Consider the following 17,397-nt stretch of genomic DNA (forward strand, 5'->3'; position numbering starts at 1 on the left):
TCCACCTGCACTCTCTCTGGCTTGACCGTGCTGGGTCTCTAACACAAGACCCCTCCACAGCTCTCCCCCTGCAAACACTGCCGCTTGGGTGGAAGAGTCCTGGCAACCCACCCCCCTCCACCACCCTGTCATCCCATCCCTCAACCAGAACTTTCTTCTCAAGGAACCACATGGTCAAATTTCTCACGTAATGCCTCTGCCTCCCTTCTCCTCTCTGCCGATCATGCCTGGGGACAGGGGAGAGCATCGGAGCTGTGCTGGAGTCTCGGGTGTGGCAGAAGCACTGACATCCTCAAAATAAAATCTCTCTTGCCAGTATCATCCCAAGTGTCTGAGTCCTATGTCTGTAAATGAAACGCTAACCTGTTCCCCAAATATCCCTAAACCCCATATCTCAGCCACACCAGAAGACACCTCTCAACAGTCCATCTTTCCAATCCCCCGGTTCTCCTGTGGTCGAGGGTCCCTAGCTGGCCTCTTCATGCCCATCCTGCAGCTCCCGCCAAGAATGCCAGGAGGGTGAATGAGGAGCGGTCAGAAGGACCCTCTCCCAATCACCCCCTTTTTTCTATCTTTGAAGGTCTCCACCCAGCACCCCAAATCCAGTTGCTCCCGATTGGGGCTCCCAGTAAGAAAGCCCAAGGGGTGCCCGTACCCACTCTTTTAGCCCAGGCTACGTTGAGGACCCAGCGGCAGCATCTCTGGCCCGGGCTGGGCTGGGGGGCTGGGGAGGCAGAGCTAGCAAGGGGGAGCTATGCGGTGGACTCCCTTCCCTTCCTTCCCTCCTCCTCCCCCTGGCTGTTCCAACTCCCAAATTGGGGGCCGGGCCAGGCAGCTCTGATTGGCTGGGGGCCGGGTGGCCGGCTCCCCCTCGCCAAGGGGCAGGGTTCCTCCCCGCTCTCCATTGGGATAGTATAAAAGGGGCCCGGTCCAGCCGTCGGAGCAGACGGGAGTTTCTCCTCCGGGTCAGAGCAGGAGGCACGCGGAGTGAGAGGCCACGCATGAGCGGACGCTAACCCCCCCCAGCCGCAAAGAGTCTACATGTCTAGGGTCTAGACATGTTCAGCTTTGTGGACCTCCGGCTCCTGCTCCTCTTAGCGGCCACCGCCCTCCTGACGCACGGCCAAGAGCAGGGCCAAGAAGAAGACAGTAAGTGCCAAACTTTTGGGGAGCCCAGGACTGTTTGGTATCGCGCCCTGCGTTCGGGCCCCGGCGTCCGCGACTTACTCTGAGACTCGGGGTGCAGCAGACGCCCAGGGCTGGGAGGGAGATGGCAGGGCTCTTGCTCGGCGCCCTGGGAGAGAAGGAAGCGCAAATTGGGGGGTGCGGGAGATGAGCGACCCCCAGGCGTGGGTGGGCAGGGTGGGGCGTGACGCGAGGGCGCCGCGGCCGGAGTCGCGAGCGGTCCCTGCGCGGCACCGCGGGGGAGGTGGGCGTCTGGAGCCGGGTCGGGAGGAAGTACGTCAAGGATGGGATGGGGGCTCCGAGCGGGGAATTTGGAGTCCAAGATGTAAAAGAGATCAGGAGGGCTGCGGGATGATTCATAAGGAAGGATTGTTTGCCCTCTCTGCAGGCTAGACTGTTCTGGGGCCGCGGGGGTGCTGGTCTGAGGGGGGAGGGGGCGCGGAGAGTGGGCGGGATGAGCCTGAGAAACTTTGGCGAGCCCCGGGCAGGGCGGGGTCCTTGCGCCCCCTGCTGCCCGCGCCCGGCGCCGCACCCTGCCCCGCGCGGCCCGAGAAGCTAGACGCGGGCTCTGGCGGGGGGCAGACCCCCGCTCCGGACCTTGGAAATAAAACCGGGGATGGGGTAGCCCCCGTCGCCAAAAGAAGGGGCTAGTCTGGAGAAATTGGCCTCGCCGGCTCCCCGCTGCTTAGCACTGCCCGCCGCCTAGTGACCGTCGGGCGGACGCGGGCGCGGTGGGCGTGGGGAACCAGCACGACTCTCTGCGGACTTTTGGGTTCTTTTGGCTAAGGAGTGACCCGGGGGCCCTGGCTGGCTATGGGGAAGGGGGTCGTCCCCGAAAGCGGGTTTTTGAGCTGTCTGAGCGTGTCCTGTCTTTGGGTTACTTTTCAAGCCTCGGGGAGGGACCCCCGGGCCCGTCGGCCCCGCCCCGTCCTCTTAGTCCCGCCCACGCCGTCCCACCTGCCCCGAGATTGGAGCCGAGAGGGGGCCGGGCTCCCCAGCTCTCCTCCAGCCCCTCCTCCTGCGGGCCCCTCCTTTCTCTCCTCCCCGCCCCTCGCGCCCCGCTCCCCCACCCAACGGCCTTTTATTTCACTTGGCTTGCGCGCCCATGGGCTGAGGTTAGAGTTGGAAGCAACTCCATCCTAAAGCTTTGTTTAAATTCCTGGGAACTGGAAAGAGTTATAGCCGCCCTGGCCGGGCGCCGCGGCGCTGTCACTGGCGCTGATGAGGAGCAGATGAGATTTAGGGATTTGGGGAAAGGAAAAGGGGAAAAAAAAAAAAAAAAAAAAGGAAGAGGCGGGAATTGGAAAATCTGAACGGTCCTCTGAGACCGAGGGGCAGGACGCACGGGCTTGGGGTCCTTGGCGCCCCGAGGCGGGGGGCGCTCGGGCACCGCTGACCGCCCCCTCCCACCCCCCCCCCAGTCCCGCCCGTCACATGCATACAGAACGGCAACAGGTACCTGGACCGGGAGGTATGGAAGCCCGAACCCTGCCAGATCTGCGTGTGCGACAACGGCAGCGTGCTCTGCGATGACGTCATGTGCGAGAACACCCAGGACTGCCCCGGCGCCCAGGTCCCGCCGGGCGAGTGCTGCCCCGTCTGCCCCGACGGCGACGGTACGGCCCGGGCTGGGCGGGGGCGGCTCTGCGGCCGGGACACCCGGCGCCCCGGCGTCTAACCCGCTCTCTTCTCCCCCAGAGTCATCTCTGTTCCTAGAAACCACCGGAGTCGAGGTAACCTCTGCCTCCTTTCCCCACCCCGCCCGCCTCTCCTCGCGCGCCCCCCTTCTCTAACCCGGCTTGATTTGTTTCTCCCCCACCCCACAGGGACCCAAAGGAGACACCGGCCCCCGGGGCCCCAGGGTAAGCCCCGCTCACGGGCTGGGGGGCGGGGGGGGGCGAGGAGGGGAGCGCGGCCCCGGCCTGCGCTCACGGGCCCTGCCCTCTCCCCCCACACCCAGGGACCCCCCGGCACCCCTGGCCGAGATGGCATCCCCGGACAGCCTGGACTTCCCGGACCCCCCGGACCCCCAGGCCCCCCCGGACCCCCTGGCCTCGGAGGAGTAAGTGGAGAGCCGTCACACTCCCGGGGCGCGGCGTGCCCCCCCCCACCTCCGTGTTTTTGTTTGTTAGTTTTGGCAGATGGCATGTGTTAGAGTTTGACATAATTTACTACTGAAAAGTTGCAAGAAGCGTGCAAGGGAGGCTCATAGAACCCTTCAAGGTCACTCCATCAGCCTCTGCCTAGTGTCCCTGCGATGACCGCTCTCCCTGAGCCATTGCAGGTTCAGTGGCAGCTCTTGTGTCCCTTTGCTGGAAGATACCTCAGTGTGGTTTTCCTCCAGACTAGGGCATTCCCTGACAGGACCCAGGCACGGGGGCCCCGCTCGGAAGTGGGGCGTTGCTGCAGCACTGTTATCTTATTTGCAGCCCAGACTCCAGTTTTACTCACGCGCTCGTGATGTCCTCTTACAGCTTTTTAATCCCCCTGATTCGGATCCAATCCAGGATCATGAAATGTGTTGGACTGTCATGTCCTTAGTTTCCTTTATCTGGAACATTCCCCAGATTTTCCTTCTCTTTTTCAACACTGACATTTTTTGGAAAAGCTGGTTATTTTGTCCTTCAATGAGTCTGCTCTGAGTTGAACGCATCGCATCCAAGGGGTGCATTTTGGCAGGTCTGTCTCCTGAGTGATGTTGTCTTTAGTCGCATCCCCTCCGGAGGGAGGCACAGGATGTCAGTTTGTCCCGTTATCGGTGATGTCTTCTGCCTTTCAACCCACTGTCCTGATCGCACTTTCTCATGCACTCACTCTTGTTTTTTCTAGAACTTTGCTCCCCAGATGTCCTATGGTTATGATGAGAAATCAGCTGGAGGAATTTCCGTGCCTGGCCCCATGGTGAGCCACCAGGGGGAGGTAGAGATGACACAAGAGGAGCCATTGGGCTGGAGACAAGATGGGCCCATGAAGGCATTTGTGAGGGTGGCTTCGATGACTTGAGAAGTCAAGACCACCTTTGGGATCTCCGAGTCCAAAGAATTTGGAGGACAAGTGGGAGGCCCCAAAGGAAACCAATGGGAGATAGCAAGAGGGTACCCACACTGCTCTTCCCTACAGAGGATCACTGTGACCTCCCTTTCTTTTCCTTCTGTAGGGTCCTTCTGGTCCTCGTGGTCTCCCTGGCCCCCCTGGCGCCCCCGTGAGTATTCAGGAGTTTTCATACACCACTTGGGCTTTGATCTTTTGGAGGGAGGCTTGGGATGAGGGTAGGGAAGGTGCTCAGAGATCTCTTAGGGGGATGGGGAAAGGTTGACTGGGACCTGTCTTTTAACCCCACCCCTTTCTCCTTGTCCTCCAGGGTCCCCAAGGTTTCCAAGGTCCCCCTGGTGAGCCTGGCGAGCCTGGAGCCTCAGTAAGTGCCTCCAACTGTGCACTCTACACAGGCATGCTCCCTCTCCAGATGCGCGGGTTCTCCTACTGAAGACCGTGCCTGGGCTCTTCCTCGCCTCCTGCCTTCGATCCCAGCCTCCCCCTCCTTTATTCCTTCCCTTGAGGATTCTAACCATCTCTTTTCCTCTTTCTCTAGGGTCCCATGGGTCCCCGTGGTCCCCCTGGTCCCCCTGGCAAGAACGGAGATGATGTGAGTAGTCCTGGTGATGAGATACCATTCAACCCCCACTTGCCTCCATGGGCAAGGCATCTGTAATCTCCACCCCAGTATCCCCCTATCTTTGGGGGTGATACCCAGAGAAGGAGGCTCCCTCTGATGCATGAGCTTGCTCTTGTGCAGTGACTTTTCCCGTCTGGGATGTTTCTCTACCTTCCCAACAGGGGTAACTGTCCCTCCTTCACCCCGGCCACTGTACAGTAGTCTCCACCCCATCCCTCGGGGTGAATGGCTTCCTCTGGCTTAACCTCTCTGAGCACCTCTGACGTGCTCCATATAGTAAATTTAAAGTGCTGGTGACAGAATAAACAGATTCCTTCCTCTGGAAGGAATCAGAACTCGCCAGCAAGGGTTTCGCGGTAGAGCTAAGCTGAACTCTAAATTCAGAAATAAGATGATGGGCCCTGAACCTGACTTCCGCTTTCCCGGCTCTTGGGGCCAGCGTCACGACAGCCTCTTCTCTCCCTCTCAGGGTGAAGCTGGAAAGCCTGGTCGCCCCGGTGAGCGTGGACCTCCTGGACCTCAGGTGAGCAGGAGTGTGAGGCCTGGCCCAGGGCTTCGCTGCTCCTGGGGGCTGTGTCCAGCCTAGTCCTATGTTCTCGTGGCCTTGACCCTCCCTTTCTTTTCTCTCCAGGGTGCTCGGGGATTGCCTGGAACAGCTGGCCTCCCTGGAATGAAAGGGCACAGAGTGAGTCCCCTTCAAGTCACTACACTCTCAAAGCCCCATATTCCAGCCCCTTCCCCAAAGGAGTCTGGGATGCTTGGAAGGGGAGGCAGCTCTGAAGTCGGAGGGCTAGAGTGTAGACCTCCCAAACAACTTCTCTCCAGGGGAGAGAAACCCCGATGAAGGGATTGGGTGAGATCCTGGCCCAGTGGGGGGTTAGCCAAGCTCAGAGGCAGGGGGCTATCTGTAGTGACCTCCTGAGGCTACCTGGCAGGTCTGGTAGGTATCAGACAGCCCATCTGCTCCACGGGGCCTCACCGAGTCCCTCCTTCCTAGGGTTTCAGTGGTCTGGATGGTGCCAAGGGAGATGCTGGCCCTGCTGGTCCCAAGGTAAGAGGCTCTCTGAGGTTGTGGTCCTCCCCCCCAACTTCACCCCACTGGGAATAAGTTCCTGACTCTAGTCTCTGCCCTCTAGGGTGAGCCTGGTAGCCCTGGTGAAAATGGAGCTCCTGGTCAGATGGTGAGTGTGGCCAGTTCCACGGGGAGGCGGGCAGCAGGGTGGCCGTCAAGGCGGGAGCTTGGGGGAAAGGTCTCTGTCTTGTCGCTCAGTTGACTTCTTCGGGTCTTCTTTTCAGGGCCCCCGTGGTCTGCCTGGTGAGAGAGGTCGCCCTGGACCCTCTGGCCCTGCTGTGAGTATCCTGGCCCCTTGGGGGAATCCCTGGATTCTGGAGGGTGTTCCTCAAGGCCTATCTGCACTGGCATGTGCTCAGTGGACATAGGCTGTATCCCCTCTCTCTTGCAGGGTGCTCGTGGAAATGATGGTGCTACTGGTGCTGCTGGACCCCCTGTGAGTGTGGCCCCTAGACCTGGTGCCTGGGGTGGGGGTGGAGAGAGTCCCTAACACAGGGGGTAGGCCATGTTGGCCTGAACCCCAGGACAGCTTCTGCAGCTGCCACCTTCCTTCTTGCTAATGTCTTCACTGCATTCACAGGGTCCCACTGGTCCCGCTGGTCCTCCTGGATTCCCTGGTGCTGTTGGTGCTAAGGTGAGACCCCCACCCTCCTCTGAGCACAGCTCCCACAGGCCAAAGTGTGGGTCTCCCTGTTCCCCAAACCAGAATGGCAAGAGAGAAGCCCATTCCCTCATCACCCATGACCTCAGTCTCCTCTGATCTTGGAGCCCCGATTCTTGGCCACAACTCCCTGCCCTTTGAGCACGCACGCGCGCACACACAAACACACACACACACACACTCCATCCTGGACTCCTAGCATGGCCTCTGATGCATCCTTTCTTCTCATCCAGGGTGAAGCTGGTCCCCAAGGAGCCCGTGGCTCTGAAGGTCCCCAGGGTGTGCGTGGTGAGCCCGGCCCACCCGGCCCTGCTGGCGCTGCTGGCCCTGCTGTAAGTCTCACCCCTCGGTGCTCCTGTGCTGCTCCCCAACTCAGAGTCCTTGCCCGTCACTCACCCTCTTCTCTCTGTGCCGCAGGGAAACCCTGGTGCTGATGGACAGCCTGGTGCTAAGGGTGCCAATGTAAGTATCTTGCAGGTGCCCGCGCTGCCCCTGCCTGCCCCTGCCTCGCCCTGCACCTCCCCTGGGGTTAACCTTTTCTGCCTCCCACAGGGTGCTCCTGGTATTGCTGGCGCTCCTGGCTTCCCTGGTGCCCGAGGCCCCTCTGGACCCCAGGGTCCCAGCGGCCCCCCTGGCCCCAAGGGTAACAGTGTAAGTACTGCTCTCCCACTTACGCCCCACCCCAGGCGCTGGCCCCAGGGAGAGCCTGGTCTGGGGAGCATGCAGACCCAGGCGGCTGAGCACCCCCACCTCTACGCTCACCCTCTCTTTCCCCCACACAGGGTGAACCTGGCGCTCCTGGCAACAAAGGAGACACTGGCGCCAAGGGAGAGCCCGTAAGTACCCACGCAGCTCAGTCCGTCTGCCCAGGAGCCTCTTGCAGGAGATCCGGGAGGGACGAGCCGGACTCAAGGTGGTTCTGGAGCTGGCCCCAGGCAGCACCCCTACAGGCGGCCCCTTCCTCTCTGCCCACTCCAGGGCCCCACTGGCGTTCAAGGCCCCCCTGGCCCTGCTGGGGAAGAAGGAAAGCGAGGAGCCCGAGGTGAACCCGGACCCACTGGCCTGCCCGGACCCCCTGGCGAGCGTGTAAGTGCCCCCTGCTCTGCCCCCAGCACCAGCCTGGTGCCTGTGTCTGAGCTCACTGGCCTCCTCTTCTCCTACAGGGGGGACCTGGTAGCCGTGGTTTCCCTGGTGCAGATGGTGCTGCTGGCCCCAAGGTAACCCCTCTTCGTGGCTGGGGTTGGTGCCACTGCCCTCTGAGTGCCCGTGCTCCTCCATGTGCAGTCAGCCCCACCCCCCGCCCTGCCCCCAGTCGCTAGAGCTGCTGCGACTGCAGATTGACTCTTCACATGGGCCTCACCCTGACCTTCCTGCCCCCAGCCCAACCTGGAGCAAGATGCTGGCCAGAGTAAGAGACCCAGACTTGGGATCCTAACTTTCCTGTGATTCCCCGCAACTAGGGTCCCGCTGGTGAACGTGGTTCTCCTGGCCCCGCTGGCCCCAAAGGTTCTCCTGGTGAAGCCGGTCGCCCCGGTGAAGCTGGCCTGCCCGGCGCCAAGGTGAGACGTCAGCCCTCTGCAGCTTGACCTGGCCCAGCCTGTGTAGGTTCTGGCGAAAGCTCTCTGGAGCAGGACCGGCCCTCCAGAGAGCCCCTTTACCCCAGGGCGCCACGCCTCCTTCTCTTCCACACCCTGCTCCCCCACCCCACTCACCCCTCTCTGCTTCCCCTTAGGGTCTGACTGGAAGCCCTGGCAGCCCCGGTCCTGATGGCAAAACTGGCCCCCCTGTAAGTATCACTGCCCGGCCCCCTCATACTCCCCCCACCTTCCAGCCTCTGTCCTCACCTCCACTTTTGTGCCTGCCACCCTTAGGGTCCCGCTGGTCAAGACGGTCGCCCCGGACCTCCAGGCCCCCCTGGTGCCCGTGGTCAGGCTGGTGTGATGGGATTCCCTGGTCCTAAAGGTGCTGCTGTGAGTATTAAGTGAGGGCCCACATGAAGCCAGGAATGGGCATGCCAGAATCTGGGGTTCCACGTCCTGCCTGCCTCTCACTGGCTGCGTGACCTCAGGCCACTCAACGGCCCTTTCTGGGCCTCAGTCTCCCTGTCCATAAAATGAGAGACTGGCTTTACTGCCGTTGCTCTATCCTAGAAATAAGTATCGTTGGTGCCACCCACACACACATGTGTGGATAGGATAGGCTTTTAATGCGATAATCACCCCCAAAGCTTGGTGGGTTTTTCGAGGTTCAAAAGGAGATACTAGAGGAGAGGGAAGCCCTCTGCAGCTCAGGTCACTTCAGGCATCTGGCTGGGAGGGGGGCTGAGGTAGACAGAGAAGGTCTGGGGAGGGGGAGCGAGGGCTCCCGGAGGGGCTAGGGCATTTCCCCAGGGCCAGGGCTGGCAGGAGCTGGGCTAAGAAAGCCCCTTAAGAAAAAGTCTGCTCAAAGTCAACAGGAGGGACCCGGGAGGCTCTGTCTTCCAACCCAAACTCTTTCTCCCCCAGGGAGAGCCTGGCAAAGCTGGAGAGCGAGGTGTCCCTGGACCCCCTGGTGCTGTTGTAAGTATCCCTCTTCTCTTGGCCCCTGTCCCCTTCCTGCCCTTGCCCAGGACGCCTATGACGCACTCCCTGCCCTGAGGGAGTGGGCAGGGCCTGCAGCAGGAGCCCCAGCTGGGCCTACTCTGTCCCCGGCCCCTGGCCCCTCACCTGCCTCTTTCTCGCCACCCTGAGTGCTTTGTTCTCTCCCCAACAGGGCGCTGCTGGCAAAGACGGAGAAGCTGGAGCTCAGGGACCCCCTGGCCCTGCTGTAAGTGGTCCTGACAGGAGGGCCTGGGGGAGATGCCAGGGGAGATGGGGAGGTGCCCCTCCCAACCTTCCTCTCCTGGCCACCCCCTGACCACAGCTCTCTTTCATGCCAGGGCCCCGCTGGTGAGAGGGGCGAACAAGGCCCCGCTGGCTCTCCCGGATTCCAGGTGAGGCCTCTGGGTGTTGAGGGAGGGTTGTGGGGCAAACTCTCTGATCACCTCCAGATTCTAAATCCTCCTTCCCTACCCCATTTCCCACCCACAGGGTCTCCCTGGCCCCGCTGGCCCTCCTGGTGAAGCAGGCAAACCTGGTGAACAGGTAAGAAGTAGCAGCTGACCAGAGAGGTGGGGAATGCAGGTGACACGGAGAGAGACCACCTTGCCTAGCTAATCAGTGACCAGCAGCTAGAGGGATGGAGGCTAGACACCAGGAAGAACTTCCCATTGGGAGGGGAGTGACATAGGTGGACACAGGATCTGGAAGAAACTATAGGCCTGCTAGTCTGAATGGCTTCTTTTTCAAGCTGCTGAGATACTCTGACTTACTCCCAGCCCAAAGTTGGGGCAGGAGTGGTGTTTGACACATCACAGGGGAGGAGTTAAGAGCTAATCCCAGTTCTAATCCCAGAGCCTGTGGGCGGTCCCCAGGAGGAGGACTGTAGTCCAGAGGGTCCTGCTGCGTTTTGCTCACCGTCTCTCCCTCCCTGCAGGGTGCTCCTGGCGATCTTGGCGCCCCTGGTCCCTCTGGAGGAAGAGTAAGTCGAACCTTCCGCTGTCCCCGTGGCCTGCCTGCACCTAGCCTGTCTCTGGAGCAGCGTCACATGCCCTGTCCTTCCCTTCCAGGGCGAGCGAGGTTTCCCCGGCGAGCGTGGTGTGCAAGGGCCCCCCGGTCCTGCTGGCCCCCGCGGGTCTAATGGTGCTCCTGGCAACGATGGTGCTAAGGTGAGGGCGGCTTGGACCAGGCTGTGCCCTTCCTGGGGCAGGGGACTCCTGGCTGTGACCAGAATCACCAATGTGTGGGGAGGGGCAGGGCCCAGGCACAGCCGAGGTTCTGGGCTGTGAGTTTTCTGCTCAGCTGGCACCTGCCTTTGGCCTCAGAACCAAGCCTGGGGGTACTAAGAGGGGACTCAGAACTGTGAGCCACTCCTGGGACCTGCAGCCTCACTCTGGTTCTCCTGGTTGCCTATAGGGTGATGCTGGTGCCCCTGGAGCCCCCGGGAGCCAGGGTGCCCCTGGTCTTCAGGGAATGCCTGGTGAACGAGGTGCAGCTGGACTTCCAGGTCCTAAGGGTGACAGAGTGAGTTTGACCTCCTCCCCTGAACCTGTGGAGTGTGCTCGGGCGCGTGTGTTCTCTCTCTCTCTCTCTCTCTCTCTCTCTGCTTTCCATCCATCAGTCCCTTTACCCTCACCCTGGAACCTCTCCCCCATCTGCTTAATCCTCCCTTCTTCCCCTCTGGCTTCTGCTGATGCATCCCCTACCTACCTGCATGCAGGCCCTGCTTCCCCCATGAGTTACCATGGCAACAAGAGGTGAGCCTGCTCTTGGGGGGGGGGCGCTTATTCATCCCTCTATACAGTCTGGACCTCTTAAGGAGGTTCCCTCAGATCCCCTGGCAGACACCCTTTCCCCAGAAAGATCTTGAATCCTCAGCTCAGCACCGGGCGGAGCTGGGGAGGGCCCCAGACACAGTGGTCCACTCCCAGCTGTCACCCCCTGGCCCCACACTGGAGGTCTCAGGCTCTCCCATGTCTTTAGGGTGATGCTGGTCCCAAAGGTGCTGATGGTTCTCCTGGCAAAGACGGCGTCCGTGGTCTGACTGGCCCCATCGGTCCTCCTGGCCCCGCAGGTGCCCCTGGTGACAAGGTAAATGGCTCTCTTCCCACCTTCTTACCTAACACAGCCAAATCGAGGCATGGCCCTGGGGGAGCAGACCTTGCAGCCCATCCCTGGCTGGCCCCTGGAATAGGTGGGGGGCCATGAGGGAGGGGAGGCTCTCCTGGGGTCATTTGTCAGGGGAATTCAGGGCATGCCCTTGACCCTGAGCTTCTTGTGCTTCCCTCTCAGGGTGAAAGTGGTCCTAGCGGCCCTGCTGGTCCCACTGGAGCTCGTGGTGCCCCCGTAAGTACAGAAGACAGGGCTGAGACCCCAGACTCAGTTCTCCTGTCCCTTCATGCCCTACCCCGTCTCCTTCTGTCCTCCCTCCTCTGCCTTCACTTCCAACCCCCAACCCCCACTGTCCTGGGGAACTGGGGAATGTGCGGGCCCTCCCCTCACTGCAGCCTCCCCCTCCCTCCCCCACTCAGAGCATCTCTCCAGTTTGCCTCCTTTTCTTGTAGGGAGACCGTGGTGAGCCTGGTCCCCCCGGCCCTGCTGGCTTCGCTGGCCCCCCTGTAAGTACCAAGACCCCCTTCATTTCCCATTACCAAGGAGGATCCCAGACCTTGGGTGACTGACTGAGAACTGAAGCTTTAGCCTTGGTCTCAAGGCTAAGGCCAAACTTCTTCCTTGGGAGTCACTTCTCCATCCCCAACTCCCTGGGACCCCCTCCTGACTTGTCTGCTCACCGTGCTCCCTCCTCCCCCAGGGTGCAGATGGCCAACCTGGTGCTAAAGGCGAACCCGGTGATGCTGGTGCTAAAGGCGATGCTGGTGCCCCTGGCCCTGCTGGTCCTGCTGGCCCCCCTGGCCCCATGGTGAGCACCTTCCCCTCTGTGCCCCGCTGCTGGAGGACCTGGCCCCAGGCCTGGCCCAGCCTGACACCTCTCTGCTCTTCTCCAGGGTAATGTTGGTGCTCCTGGACCCAAAGGTGCTCGCGGCAGTGCTGGTCCCCCTGTGAGTCCTCGTCTCTGCACCCATCTGCGTTTGGAGGTGGGAATAGCTGGGCCAGCTGAGTGGCTGTTCTCTTTCTGACTGCTTCTTTGTCTCCTGCCAGGGTGCTACTGGTTTCCCTGGTGCTGCTGGCCGAGTCGGTCCCCCCGGCCCCTCTGTAAGTATCTATGGGGGAGACCCCACTGCTCAGGGAGATGGGGGTGCAAGCTGTCAGGAGCATGGTGGGTCCAGTTGAGGCCTCAGTGCTTTCCTGAATCCACTAGAACCTAACAGCCCTTCCTCTTCCTGTCCAGGGAAATGCTGGACCTCCTGGCCCTCCTGGCCCCGTTGGCAAAGAAGGTGGCAAAGGCCCCCGTGGTGAGACTGGCCCTGCTGGACGTCCTGGCGAAGTTGGTCCTCCTGGTCCCCCTGGCCCCTCTGGTGAAAAAGGATCCCCTGGTGCTGACGGCCCTGCTGTAAGAACAAACTCCAGAGGGGTTCAGGGCGGGGATGTGGTCCCCAACGACTGTAAGGCATCTCACCCCCATCTGCCTTCCACAGGGCTCTCCCGGTACTCCTGGGCCTCAGGGCATTGCTGGACAGCGTGGTGTGGTTGGCCTGCCTGGTCAGCGAGGAGAAAGAGGCTTCCCTGGTCTTCCTGGCCCCTCTGTGAGTGCCTCTTCACTGTGGGGTCCTTGAGAAGGGACCCCATGGTACATGCCCTGGGGGCCTAGGGCCCTCCCCCACCTTCCCAGGCCTGACACTTTCTTCTTCCTCAGGGTGAACCTGGAAAACAAGGTCCTTCTGGAGCAAGTGGTGAACGTGGCCCCCCTGGTCCCATGGGCCCCCCTGGATTGGCTGGACCCCCTGGCGAGTCTGGACGTGAGGTGAGCAAAGCAATCACCAGCCCCATGCCAGTGTCCCCAGCATGTCCGTTTTGGCCTTTGCCTGAGCCTCTCTCCTCCCCATGCCCCCACCCCCAGCCACTGACTCCCCTCTTCCCCTCTCTCTGCAGGGATCTCCTGGTGCTGAAGGCTCCCCTGGAAGAGATGGTGCTCCTGGCCCCAAGGTAAGACAGCTGCACCCCAGTCCAGTCCTGCCTGCTGCTCTCCCATCTGCCCCTTCAGCTGGAGCTGACCCATTCCACCCTTCCTCCCACCTAGGGTGACCGTGGTGAGACTGGCCCTGCTGGACCCCCTGGTGCCCCTGGTGCTCCTGGTGCCCCTGGCCCCGTCGGCCCTGCTGGCAAGGCTGGTGACCGTGGTGAGACTGTAAGTAGCTAGGCTCGGCTTGCAGCTTCTACCCAGGCCGGGGGCGTCCCAGGCCCAACAAAGGGCCTGCAGGTGGACATCGGTCTCACCCAGAGGAGTCCTGCAAGCTGTCCAGAGCCCTTGGCCTCCCTAAGAAACAGCCGTAGCTCAACCTCGAGGCTCCTCTTGATGATAGTACCCAGATACCCCCAAGAAAGGGGGTTGTCATGTGGCCCTAGCTCGGATAAAGCCTGGACCGGGGTCGGGGTGGGGGTCCATCCAGGGCTCAGGAGAGATGGACTTGGTGGGAAAGGATGTGGGGGATCTGGTGGTTTCATCCTGCAGCGCAGGTGTGCCAAACCTCAGCCAAGTTCTCCCTAACAGGGTCTAATGCTCTCTCTGGTCTTCCCCAGGGTCCTGCTGGTCCTGCTGGTCCCGTCGGCCCTGCTGGTGCCCGTGGCCCTGCTGTAAGTGCCCTGCTCTGGCCCGTGTCCTCCACACACATGTCCAGATGGGGACTGCACCCCGCTCAGTGCTAATGACCTTCCATCTGATAACTGTGTCCTCTTTTCTTCTAGGGTCCCCAAGGCCCCCGTGGTGACAAGGGTGAGACAGGTGAACAGGGTGACAGAGGCATGAAGGGTCACCGTGGCTTCTCTGGTCTCCAGGGTCCCCCTGGCCCCCCTGTGAGTATGATCAGCCCCTCCCCAACCCCTGCTGCCACTGAGCCTTTTCTCATCCTCTCCCCATGCCCTTTTAATGATGGGGGGACAGTTTGCCTCAGTTTCCTCCCCTGGATAGTCTTTCTCGCTATTCCCTAGGGGAAACTGGGGATTTATGGGCATTTATGAATATTTATGGGCATTTCTAAAGAGCTTCTAAGAGGTGAGGGGTGTGCAAAGAGGAATTGTGGAAAGGATCTCAGCCTATGGACAGCTGGGGCTAGATTTCCACAAGAATGAGGGGAGCAGGTTGCTGCCACGTTCACCCCACAGTGGGCCTGAATTGTCTTCTCTTCTGTCCTCAGGGCTCTCCTGGTGAACAAGGGCCCTCTGGAGCTTCTGGTCCTGCTGGTCCCCGAGTAAGTCGACCTTCTGTCTCTCCTCTTCCTGGGCCTCAGGCCCAGGCTCACTTCAGGGCCCTTTGCCAGGGACACAGGTGTCCCTCGCCTCTCTGGAGAAGGGTCCAGGGACAGGGGATGAGAGAGGAGAGCCCTGGACAGTCTTACCCAGACAGAGCGGGGTGGAGAGGGGGATGGGCTGCTCCACCAGAGCTGTTTCCTACTGGGCTTCCTCTGACCAGCCTTCTCCCTGCAGGGGCCTCCCGGGTCTGCTGGTGCTGCTGGCAAAGATGGTCTCAACGGTCTCCCTGGCCCCATCGGCCCCCCTGGTCCCCGTGGTCGCACTGGTGACGCTGGCCCCGTTGTACGTAGCCCTCAATCCTGTCTGCCCATGGCCCTCCAGGCTCCAAGAGCACTTGGACCCCATAATCCTCACTTTCCTCCCTCTCTGCACAGGGTCCCCCAGGCCCTCCCGGACCCCCTGGTCCCCCTGGCCCTCCCAGTGGTGGTTTCGACTTCAGCTTCCTGCCCCAGCCACCTCAAGAGAAATCTCACGATGGTGGTCGCTACTACCGGGCTGACGATGCCAACGTGGTCCGTGACCGTGACCTCGAGGTGGACACCACCCTCAAGAGCCTGAGCCAGCAGATTGAGAACATCCGGAGCCCCGAAGGCAGCCGCAAGAACCCCGCCCGCACCTGCCGTGACCTCAAGATGTGCCACTCAGACTGGAAGAGCGGTGAGCCCCACTTCCTCCTCCTGCTCTCAGGTAGCGTCCCACACCCACAGGCACCAACCCCCCTCCTTGACGCCATGTTGCCCCACCCCACTGCAGGAGAATACTGGATTGACCCCAACCAAGGCTGCAACCTGGATGCCATCAAGGTTTTCTGCAACATGGAAACAGGAGAGACCTGCGTGTACCCCACTCAGCCCAGCGTGCCTCAGAAGAACTGGTACACCAGCAAGAACCCCAAGGACAAGAGACACGTCTGGTTCGGCGAGAGCATGACCGATGGATTCCAGGTTCGGGAGCTGGTCTCTGCAGCTGCTCTCAAAAGACAGGCTGGCCCAGGGCTGGAGGGGCAGTGTAGCGCAGACCAGACTTCTGCTAGGTGGGAAGGGCAGAGCTGGGCTGGGAGGCGGGGTCTGGCTGCCATGGGGTACCTGGGGTAGCTAATGGCCCTGTGACATGGGGATTGACAAGGGTGCTCTCAGCGGACTCCTGGGAAGGGGACCAAGACTGGAGGCTCCAATGGGTCCTCACTCCTGGCTTCCCTGTCCCCTCCAGTTCGAGTATGGCAGCCAGGGCTCCGACCCTGCCGACGTGGCCATCCAGCTGACCTTCCTGCGCCTGATGTCCACCGAGGCCTCCCAGAACATCACCTACCACTGCAAGAACAGCGTGGCCTATATGGACCAGCAGACCGGCAACCTCAAGAAGGCCCTGCTCCTCCAGGGCTCCAACGAGATCGAGATCCGGGCCGAGGGCAACAGCCGCTTCACCTACAGCGTCACCTTCGACGGCTGCACGGTGAGTGCTGGGGCCCCCACTCTGGGCTGTGGCTTTCCCCCCAGCAGGCTTCCGCCCCCTCACGCCATCACTCCCACTTGATCATGCTCCTCTCCCATTGTCTCCCCTTCACTCCAGAGTCACACTGGAGCCTGGGGCAAGACAGTGATCGAATACAAAACCACCAAGACCTCTCGTTTGCCCATCATCGATGTGGCCCCCTTGGACGTTGGCGCCCCAGACCAGGAATTCGGCTTCGACGTTGGCCCAGTCTGCTTCCTGTAAACTCCCTCCACCCCTCTCTGGCTCCCTCCCACCCAACCCACCTTCTCCTGACCCTGGAAACAGACAAACGACCCAAAGTGAACCCCCCAAAAAGCCAAAAAATGGGAGACAATTTCACATGGACTTTGGAAATTTTTTTTTCCTTTGCATTCATCTCTCCACCTTAGTTTTTATCTTTGACCAACCGAACATGACCAAAAACCAAAAATGCATTCAACCTTACCAAAAAAAAAAAAAAAGAATAAATAAATAACTTTTTAAAAAAGGAAACTTGGTCCACTTGCTTGAAGACCCATGTGGGGGTAAGTCCCTTTCTGCCCATTGGGCTAATGATACCCCAATGCTGCCCTCTCTGCTCTTTTCTCCACCCCTCCTTGGGGCCTCGCCTCCATTGCTCCCCAAATCTAAGTCTCCCCAAAAGACACAGGAAACAATGCATTGTCTGCCCAGCAACCAAAGGCAATGCTAACACACCCAAGAGGCCCCCATACTCCCAGCCCACTCCCCTCACCCAGCACCCCCAAGTCCTGGGGGGACCTGGGGTTCTCAGACTGCCAAAGAAGCCTTGCCATCGGGCATCCCCGTGGCCCCTGCAACATGCCCCTCTTCGTTTTTGAGGGGGGTACACCAAGGGCCATGCCACTGGCCCCTCGCCAGCCAGCCAGGTTTGGAGGAGAGTCAGGAGGGGCCACGCCAGAGACACCGGACTCGGGACACACGTCCCTCCCGCAGGACTGGGCTGGGCGGGAGAGATGCTCTGTTGCGTATGTAATTGTGTTGCTGAAAGACTACCTCGTTCTTGTCTTTATGTCACCGGGGCAACTGTGTGGGGGCGGGGCTGGGGCAGGGGGGCAGGGGCTCCCCATTTTATATCAAAGGTGCTACATCTCTGTGATGGGGCAGGGTGGGGAGGGAATTACTGGTGCTATGGAAGTCGAGATGCCCCCCCCAAGGCCAACAAATGTTCCTTTTTGTTCAAAGTCTTTTTATTCTTTGTTTTTTTTCTTGTGGATGGGGACTCATGTGAATTTTCTAAAGGTGCTATTTAACATGGGGGGGAGAGAGTCCGCAGCTCCAGTCAGCACCC

At 60.6% G+C, this 17,397-nt stretch overlaps 1 protein-coding gene across 1 annotated transcript; it reads left to right on the top strand.

The window, feature by feature from the left end:
* Positions 1-917: 917 nt before the first annotated feature.
* Positions 918-17,143, top strand: COL1A1 (collagen type I alpha 1 chain). Its single transcript, XM_037492009.2, has 51 exons — positions 918-1,149; positions 2,607-2,801; positions 2,884-2,918; positions 3,012-3,047; positions 3,146-3,247; positions 4,015-4,086; positions 4,343-4,387; positions 4,547-4,600; positions 4,775-4,828; positions 5,328-5,381; positions 5,490-5,543; positions 5,856-5,909; positions 5,995-6,039; positions 6,155-6,208; positions 6,322-6,366; positions 6,511-6,564; positions 6,825-6,923; positions 7,009-7,053; positions 7,144-7,242; positions 7,374-7,427; positions 7,570-7,677; positions 7,755-7,808; positions 8,052-8,150; positions 8,324-8,377; positions 8,463-8,561; positions 9,096-9,149; positions 9,343-9,396; positions 9,509-9,562; positions 9,660-9,713; positions 10,105-10,149; positions 10,238-10,336; positions 10,584-10,691; positions 11,151-11,258; positions 11,460-11,513; positions 11,732-11,785; positions 11,980-12,087; positions 12,173-12,226; positions 12,327-12,380; positions 12,517-12,678; positions 12,764-12,871; positions 12,982-13,089; positions 13,218-13,271; positions 13,366-13,473; positions 13,866-13,919; positions 14,031-14,138; positions 14,480-14,533; positions 14,769-14,876; positions 14,969-15,251; positions 15,348-15,538; positions 15,804-16,046; positions 16,164-17,143. The coding sequence occupies exons 1-51, from the start codon at positions 1,059-1,061 to the stop codon at positions 16,308-16,310; spliced, it is 4,383 nt and encodes a 1,460-aa protein (XP_037347906.1). The 5' UTR covers positions 918-1,058; the 3' UTR covers positions 16,311-17,143.
* The last annotated feature ends 254 nt before the right edge of the window (positions 17,144-17,397 follow it).

The sequence above is a fragment of the Talpa occidentalis genome, unplaced genomic scaffold, assembly GCF_014898055.3.
Source record: "Talpa occidentalis isolate TD23 unplaced genomic scaffold, MPIMG_talOcc4v2.1 talOcc4.7, whole genome shotgun sequence".
In the NCBI taxonomy this organism is placed as follows: Eukaryota; Metazoa; Chordata; class Mammalia; order Eulipotyphla; family Talpidae; genus Talpa; species Talpa occidentalis.

Excerpts from the sequence above, each read along its gene's own strand:
- COL1A1 (XM_037492009.2), top strand. The coding sequence starts at position 1,059 with ATGTTCAGCTTTGTGGACCTCCGGCTCCTGCTCCTCTTAGCGGCCACC. Across the intron at positions 3,248-4,014 it reads GACCCCCTGGCCTCGGAGGA|AACTTTGCTCCCCAGATGTC; the intron begins GTAAGTGGAGAG and ends TGTTTTTTCTAG. Across the intron at positions 4,388-4,546 it reads CTGGCCCCCCTGGCGCCCCC|GGTCCCCAAGGTTTCCAAGG; the intron begins GTGAGTATTCAG and ends CTTGTCCTCCAG.